Genomic DNA, 8,933 nt, shown 5'->3' on the forward strand with positions numbered 1-8,933 from the left:
TCATTCTAGGTATTTTAATTGTATGAGATATCTCTATTTTAGTCTTCTTTAATATATGAAAACGGTGCCTCTATACTCCAAGTAATTTTATGTAATTCGTTTAATTATTATTAAACCTTCAAAATCAAAAGTCAGTTTGTGCCAAACAAAAACATCCAAATGCAGTGTTTAACTTGACCCACAACAGACAGCTGATAGTGGCGAGTCTAAACTATCGCCACCTAAAAAATCAAGAGGGCCTTATTAAAGGAAGAGCACGAGGAAAAAAAAAAAAGAAAAAAACGTAAAACAGAATCATGATTTAGAGAAGCTCAAGTGGGACTTTCAGAGGGAACAACGATCACCACACCATCATTACTTGTCGACTACTTCAATCAGACTCGGCTCATAATCGCCAGGAGCCACAAATCCATGGAGGTTCATCACCGTTGCAGCTACATTCGCAAGCCCTGGTGTGTCCAAGTCCAGTCTGAACCTAACTCCTGCTGACAAACCAGGACCTCCTATGGCAATTGGCACCTGCAACGCACATCATGCCGGAATTTCACTTCTGGTAGTAAAACCTCTCACTCATACTTGGTCTAATCTTTATGATGCACAACGCTTAGTTTTTTAGTAATGCTAGAACTTACTGGTTTCAGGGTGTGAGAGGTGAGAATCTGAAGCTTTCCTTCCTTGTCAAGAGCCGGCTTGCCAGCTTTGTCCCTTTTAACCATGTCCTCAGCATTTCCGTGATCTGCTGTCACAACATATATCCCTCCCACCTTCTCAATGGCATCAAGAATCATCTGCACACCGAGCAGCAGCACTTGTGAGTCATATTGCAACCAAGACTAGTTACTCACATTCACATGTCAAAGGCATAAAATGAAATCTTACCCTAACAGCAACATCAGCAGCCTCGCATGCAACAACAGTAGCGTCAAGATCGCCGGTATGACCCACCATGTCTCCATTCGGCAGGTTAACACGCACCTGCAAGAAGTTCATTCACACCATAGTTAGAAACCGAATTTTCAGAAGGGGTTGATACAAACGATAAAGATCATACACTCACCTGGTCAAAGTTGCCACTAAGGATAGCGTCCCTAGCTTTCTCAGCAATTTCCAGCGCTTTCATCTTTGGCTGTTCATTGAATGATATTCCGCTGTCACTCGGAATCTCAACGTACTTCTCTAGCTTTTCGTTGAAATATCCAGAGCGGTTTCCATTCCAGAAGAAGGTAACATGGCCGAACTTAACAGTTTCACTGTTTCACCAATATAAATGCGTCAGTTAACTCATACCTTCAAGCCTCATCAAGAAAACGACAGCTAGGACATTTCACCAGTTTCAAATAGCAAGTAACCCCAAGCATAACTAGACCTCTAACTAGCAAGTAGAGAAGGCATTTTACTTGTTTCAGGATTTCATTTCTAATATCAATTGAAGCAAAAAAATAAACCATGACAGATCATAAAGACTAACGTCCTAAAGAGTATAAAACTTATAAATGAGAAACAGCAAAGATTTGAGAGATTCTGAAGGTTAACCTGCAAGCAAAAGTACGGACTCCATTATGTGCAAGATATTCACCAGAAGTTCTGTCAATCAACGGTGGAGAAACAAGGTAATGGCTAGGAAGCTTTAGCTCTCCATCATATTGGAGCATTCCTGCGTAACGAATCTTTGGGAAACGTACGCGATCAAACTTGTCAAAATCTTCATTCTCGAGGGCCTTGGCAAGCATGACCATTCGATCAGCACGGAAGTTGAACGTAACAACCGCGTCACCATCAACGATCGGACCAACAGCCTTCCCACTGTCGTCAACAATGACAAACGGTGGCAAGTACTGGTCATTGGCTTTAGGTTCAGCCCTCAGCTTCTTAACCGCTTCAAGAGCGTTTTTGAATTTGTGGGGAGCTTCTCCAAGGACTTGAGCGTCCCACCCACGTTTCACAACAGTCCAATCATTCTGCAACAAAAGCAAAGCATAATCAGGATTCAGGAATTGAAAGTTCAAGTCTAATCCTTTCCTAGAGTTCATGGACTCTATTCTTACCTCATAACGGTCCATTGTGACATACATACGACCTCCACCAGAAGCAACCTGAGCATCAACACCCTTGGAACGTAGCTCAGCGAGCTCACTTTCAAGAGTCTCCACAAAGCCGACACTAGAGCCGTCCAAAACATCACGACCATCAGTAAGAATATGAACACGGATTCTCTTAGCGCCACGTTCTGCGAAACCCTTCAACAGCAACTGCAGAAACAAATATAGAAAATTAACAAACGCCAACACTTTTAACACATTATAAGGCTGTAACTAGTGAGGAATTAAGGGGAATAATCAATTCCTACTCATTTCTTATAAATTACACCATTTATGAAAGAACAAAAACATTCCTTATCAATTTGTAACAAAAGTAACAAAAACATTACTACTCATTCTTTTTCTATTTATTCCTATTTAAGATGTAAAGGAATTAAAAAAAGCTACCTGCACTTGATCTAACCGAGAGTGAACTCCACCGTCACTTAAAAGCCCAATAAGATGCACAGTGCCCTTCTCAAAAGACTCAGAAATGTATTTAAATCCTTCATCTTCATAAATCTTCCCGGACTCAAGCGCGAGATCAACAAGCTTAGCACCTTGAGCGTAGATTCTCCCTGCTCCGAGAGCATTATGGCCAACCTCGCTGTTTCCCATGTCGTCTTCGCTGGGGAGACCAACGGCCGTGCCGTGAGCTTTGATCAGCCTCCACGTATCAGGACGTCCCTGTGTGAGAAAAAAAACGACTAATCTCTTAATTTCTCATTCAGTTTGTCGTTTACACATTAATCACACCTCTTAGGAGTGTGTGTAACAAACTATCAAACCAGATAACAGAATATTAAACCGGTCGGTTCACCATACTAAACCGACTAATCTATTTACATAATATCGTTCAAAATTCACACAAAAACACGAATCTAGCGATTTCGTCGAGAGGAATATGCGAGAGAACGTACGTTTTTGAGGGAATCCATGGCGGGAGTTGGAGCTTTGTGGATGCAATTGTATTGATCGGGCTCGGATTCGCCCCATCCGTCGAGAACGATCAGTCCGATGGTTTTTCCTTTTGGGAGCTTGGGGTGGTCCTCGAGTTTCCAGTTAACGTCGCCGGAGCTACCCATAGCTGGATTCAGATAACAGATCTGAGACGCGAGAGAGAAGCTTACCAGCGGAGAAACAGAGGAAGCTCGTATGGAGATTGGCGAAGACGAAGAGGTGATGTGGTGAGAAATGCTCGGGTGATCTGACACTGAGACAAATATGAGGTTTTAAATAGAGAAAAGCGAGTGATGACGTGGTGAGTTTCAATGGGCTTTTCTTTGGGCTCAAGTAAACATTCTGAAGCCCCGGAAACGAATATTCTAAGTTAAGAATGTCCTAGAACATGGGGTACGTAATTTTCAACAAATGTGTCCTCTAGATGGATTTACCGATCTGTATTTTTTTTATGATACATGACTCCCATAAACTAATTTATCATTAGACCTTTACAAAATAGTATTCTTTATATAATGATGTATGAATCCCATGAACAATCATTTGTTTTTGACCTAAGTTCTAAAATTTGCAATATTTCAAGATACCAGTTTTTTTTGTCAACTTCAAGATACTAGTATACAACACAAGAATGATTCTAAAGCAATGCAGAACATCCGAGAGATACTTGATGATTGTTTCCATTAGTTTTTTGTTTTAGTTTTTAGATTTTGGTTTTAGATTTTGGTTTTCGGTTTTTAACTTTTAGATTTTGGTTTTTTGATTTTCAGCTTTTGGTTTTAGTTTTTAGTTTTTAGATTTTGGTTTTGCTGTATCCTTAGTTTTTTTATATAAAATAAGCAATATATTATTTAAAAATAAAAAATAGCAATAAATAAGCAATATATTGAAACTATTTACAATTTTATTACATAAAATATTTTTTTTTGTTTTTTAGAACTTGAATGGCTATTTTCAAATTAATATAATATATTTTATTAATAAAATATTTCAAGTTTTATAATTTTTAGTTGTTGTTAAGTGTGTATAATAATTATTAAAATTATTCAATAATTTAATTTATAGAAATTAATAACTAATTGGTTATGACTAATACTAAAATTATCTATATTTATTTACATATATGAAACACAAATAAATTATTATACATTGATGTTTAAATGATAAAAAATTGTATGAGAATTTTATCTTTATGAAAATATTACTTATTTTATTATTAATTAATTAAAATATAGTGTTATACAAAATTCGTTTTTATATTGAAAACCCACAAAAGTTGGTTTTTGGCTTTTCTTCACAAATTGGTTGAAATTTTGAAAAACTAATTTCCCTAAATTTTAGGGAATCTATTTCTTAAAAAACTTGATTGATAAGTGAAATGGTTCTTACCAAAACAAAAACTAAAAGGTAAAAACTTGATTGGATAAAAAATAATTTTTACGCAAAAACCAAAAATTTGAGATGGGCTTCGTCATAAAGTTTGTAATGGGCTAGTTACTAATTTTAATGGGCTTACACTAACCAGCTAAGGCCTCATCTGAGTTCATATATCGTGGTCAAAGCAATAATTATTAATTGGGCCAGAATAGGAAAGCTTATTTTCAGTTTTAAATTTTTTTTGTCAAAGGGTATAAAAGTAGTATATACGGTTGATATGGAAAAAAATAAATACAGATACAGATAACAAATAACAAATAAGGGTATACCGACAACTGTTACGGCGAAATGAATGCTGAAATGTAACAATATGATTGGCGGAAATAAAGTAAATACATATGAATGTGAATCATATTATATGGAATTATTTTAATTGGGGACAAAAAAAAAAGGAGAAAATGCGATGAACAGGCTGTATAGTTTTTGTGAACAAATGGGGGGACTGAAGACAACAACACTCTTCTTCTCCCTCTTTGTCCTTTTGACTCTCTCTCTCTCTCTCTCTCTCTCTCTCTCACCGGCGAACCATTGCTTCTCTCTCCTCCTTTTTTCCCCACCGCCAACCATTGCTTCTCTCTCCTCAATTCTCAACCCCAAAGTTCCAATTTTTATCCCTTTCTTGAACTCTTCTCCACACTCTCAGACGTGACGGCGACTCTTTACTGAGTCTCGTCTCACCGCTTTGAACTCGCCCTGGGGAATTTTTTTTTTTTAATCTCCAGAGGTCAAACCAACAATGAGGATTCTCTGTTGTCTCCAGGTGCTTCTCCTTCTCTTCTCTTACCAACTCTCTGCTCAATCTCCTCCCACCACCAATGCAACTTCTTCTCTTGATTCCCTTCTTCAAGATTACTCTTTTAGAGCTTTCGTTCGTCCTCGCACCGGCATTCTCTACGACGCCGCCACCGTTCCTCCGAATCTAACGGGGATCAAACTCTCCGCCATGAGGCTCAGAAGCGGGAGCTTGAGGAGACGAGGCGTCTCTTCTCTAAAACAGTTCTCGATTCCCAAAGGCGTGATCGTGAAGCCGTACGTGACAAGGCTCGTCTTCGTCTACCAAAACCTAGCGAACTTCTCTCAGTTGTACTACCCTTTGTCTGGTTATGACTATGTAGCTCCTGTGGTTGGTCTCCTCGCTTACGATGCTAAAAATCTCTCCGCCGTTAACTTACGGGAGCTCGAGATAACGGCGTCAAAGGATCCTATCAGAATCGATTTCTCTGACCTGGAGCCGATCCCTCAAGGAGGGAGTGTTGTTGAGTGCGTTAGCTTCGACTCTAGTGGTAAAGCGAGTTTCAGTGATTCGATTCGGAACACATGCGAGACGGAGAGGCAGGGGCATTTCTCGGTGGTAGTGAAGTCTGTTGCCTCTGCTCCTTCTCCAGCTCCTCCTCCAAGGAAGGAGATGAAGAAGAAGAGCTCTGAGTCTAATTCAAGAACTTGGATCACCGTTGGTTCGGTTTTGGGTGGATTGGTGCTGTTGGGGCTTTTGATGTTTCTGGTTCTGCGGTGTCGGAAGTACAAGAAGCAGGAGAGGATGAGGGAGATGGAGAGAGCTGGAGAGACAGGGGAAGCTCTGAGGATGACTCAGGTCGGTGAGACGAGAGCACCTACTGCTACAACTACTCGTACACAACCGGTTCTTGAAACTGAATACGCAGCTTAGAAGTGTACATCTTTGATCATATGTTACTGTCTTTTTTTCTTTCCCTACAATTATTTTTCTTTTTGGTAAAGTGTTTTTTTTTCTGATTATTTGGTCGTTGTGATTAGCAAGTTGAAAAACTTTACTTTCATCTTGTTTTCTCTGCGGGTGATTTAAGGAAATAAGTATTATTGTTTGTGCTCTCAACTCAAATCACTAACTTTGGTGGAAGATATGGATTGTTTCTGGAGTACACTCACATTTTGTTTCCTTTCTAACTACTTTTGCTGTAAAGCATTGATCTTTTTTTTTTTTTTTTGTAATAATTCCATCATCTTTTGTTTGACAATAATATAACTTAAGGAGATGATGTCATGGATAACATCCACTCTCAACCTTGAGTTTAGGATTCTTCAAAAGATAGTAGTGTCTCATTGAGATTCAAATGAAATGTTGTAGTTTTAAGCTTCATGCAACTTGTTTATCCTAGCATGGTCTCTACTCTGTTCATGAGGAGATGGTTTGCAATGCAGGCCCCATGCAATGCACAGAGCTCGATATCGTGGAGGATTGATTGTATTTATAGAGTTCAACTTCTTTCTTAACAGTCCTTTTTCTGTCTTCTCTTGAGAACATGACCTGCAATTAAGGCCCCATGTATACTATAGAAGCTGCTTAATTTTACAAACATTTATGTTTTAGTTCAGAATTGTCTCGCTTAGCTGCACTTCATAAGACAAGTCATAGCCCTCATGCGGCAGGTACTACTGTACTAGTCTTTGCTGTGGCAGAGATTGAAACAAGTTTTAGTCAAATGTGAAAAACATGATTGGATTAGGCTGGCTTTGGGTCTCTTGTGAAAAACATGATTGGATTAGGCTGGCTTTGGGTCTCATTGTGCTATAATGCATATTTTTATATACCATGACAACAATGTGTATGTATGTATCATTGCAATACCTTCTGACTTCTGCAGACACCATGAGATTCTTAATCAGTTAGTTTTTGTGTGCTGTCTTGTCTCATCATTGCCTAATCTTTTTAAGGTCTGAAAACAAGTGCATTATATAAATTGTAAATGTTGTATTAATTATGTTTTATAGACATCCAGATCCTTGCTAATTTTGCCAAAAAGAAACTATATTTGTAGAATATTCGTCTCTTTTGTTCTCTGTATCTTTGGTTGAATTGAAGAGAAAGCTAAAAGGTATCCACATTAAAAGTGAGGTCTCAACGGTAAAATATAAACAAGCTTCGTTTTCACTAAAGAGCAAAGTGATTCTTCTTTAGAATCATGGAAGCTGTTTCTTAAACTGCCGTAATCTATGGTTCTACTGTTTTAGTTGGTAAGAGCAACTTAATGGCATGAAACAAAAATTCCTCTGAACATAGTATTAAAAAAAATTAAGGGTTTGGTAACAAGAGAGGACCATTTCGAAGAAGAGTTAAGACATGAGCCCACTTGAAAGGGACACAGCAAGGGGACCCCATGTGAATCTGCAAGCAAAGACAGACGCTTTGACCGACCTCATTCATCATCCTCTTACAGCCATAAAACCAATGTCATCCATCATCACTAGCTTCATTGGACTCTCAAATATCTCTCCTTATCTAATACACAACCACACTCTAGATCCTACCCGCCGCAACAAATTACACACCTGAAGAAGGTAGGTAATCCTCATTTTCTATCCGTACTGTAAAGTTTATGATGAGCCATTCTTCAGGATTATTATTAAGAGTGTATTGTAAACCAAATGTCATGCACCTTAACAGCATGTACCCCAAACAAACAGAGAAGTTATAAACCAAATGTCATTAAGGTCTCAATTCGAGATCAGAAAAACGTTTTTAAGCAACAAAGCTTTATCCGAACTTGTCTCCAAGAAAAATCAAACGGGAATAACAGTACTAGATTCCCCAGCTTCTTCTTCTTCTGGAATACACTTTATTTGTGAGTTGTGACCACAAGTTGTTCACCTGAAGCCCCTACATCACATCAACATGCAACTCAGAGTTACACATCGCAAGACCAAAGGAGAAAACAGAAAGAAAATCACTGCATAGAGCTCCAAAAAAAAGATGATCAATTAACCAAAACCAATAACCAGAATCTTCGTCACTCATAGACAAAACAAATACAAAAAAAAAAACCACCATCCACAAACTTCAAGTGGCAAAGAACTAAGCAGAAATGACGAGGATAATAATCTATGAACACATAAAACACTCATAGGATATCATTCATTTCCCTCGAAGAATGACTTTACTATACAGAATAGCAATCAACCAAGTACACTGACAAAGAACTAAGCAGTAACGCAACTGCGTGTGCTACATATGACTGATACAGTAGCTATCTCCACAAGGTCTATCTTATTAAGCTCTTCAAAACGCATATACATTATCTAGAACCCAAAAAAGCAAAGAGCTTTACAGTGACCCACACACTCAAAACTTCACTGGCACACTAACACCTTGTCAAACAACAAAACTTGTGTACTAAATTTCATGTGAGACGACAAGCAAAATCATAAGTAGACTAACAAAGAGCACATGCGGATCGAATCAGAGAATCAAAACAGACCTGATGAACAAAAGGGAATGCAATCGAATCACGATGAAGGAGCTGAAGCTTTCTCGACGACTTTCTTGTCGCGTCTCTCCATAGCAACGTCCCATTCATCGTGCCCGATGTGCTTCGGCTGCTCAATCACCAATTTTGAAATCACCAATTTTGAAATCATCAAAACTCAAATTCGAGATCCCAATCGGATCAAATCGTCAAATAGAGAGACGCAATCAAAGAGAAA

General features: G+C 38.4%; 2 protein-coding genes and 1 long non-coding RNA gene across 3 annotated transcripts; 1 reads left to right on the forward strand and 2 right to left on the reverse strand.

Annotated features, from left to right (window-relative positions):
- Positions 1-91: 91 nt before the first annotated feature.
- LOC106295684 (probable 2,3-bisphosphoglycerate-independent phosphoglycerate mutase 2) lies at positions 92-3,346 on the reverse strand. The gene is made up of 9 exons (XM_013731654.1): positions 3,209-3,346; positions 2,999-3,165; positions 2,487-2,765; positions 2,046-2,249; positions 1,534-1,958; positions 1,058-1,250; positions 880-975; positions 633-788; positions 92-519 (listed from the first exon to the last, which is right to left on the reverse strand). The coding sequence occupies exons 2-9, from the start codon at positions 3,161-3,163 to the stop codon at positions 355-357; spliced, it is 1,683 nt and encodes a 560-aa protein (XP_013587108.1). The 5' UTR covers positions 3,164-3,165; positions 3,209-3,346; the 3' UTR covers positions 92-354.
- A 1,510-nt stretch (positions 3,347-4,856) lies between these two features.
- On the forward strand, positions 4,857-6,373 carry LOC106344096. Its single transcript, XM_013783483.1, has one exon. It carries the CDS (start codon positions 5,212-5,214, stop codon positions 6,139-6,141), a length of 930 nt encoding a protein of 309 aa, XP_013638937.1. The 5' UTR covers positions 4,857-5,211; the 3' UTR covers positions 6,142-6,373.
- A 1,459-nt stretch (positions 6,374-7,832) lies between these two features.
- LOC106293093 lies at positions 7,833-8,926 on the reverse strand. The gene is made up of 2 exons (XR_001260354.1): positions 8,708-8,926; positions 7,833-8,109 (listed from the first exon to the last, which is right to left on the reverse strand). It is a non-coding gene; the product is annotated as an uncharacterized LOC106293093 (long non-coding RNA).
- Positions 8,927-8,933: the final 7 nt, after the last annotated feature.

This window comes from Brassica oleracea, chromosome C5, assembly GCF_000695525.1.
Source record: "Brassica oleracea var. oleracea cultivar TO1000 chromosome C5, BOL, whole genome shotgun sequence".
Classification (NCBI taxonomy): domain Eukaryota; kingdom Viridiplantae; phylum Streptophyta; class Magnoliopsida; order Brassicales; family Brassicaceae; genus Brassica; species Brassica oleracea.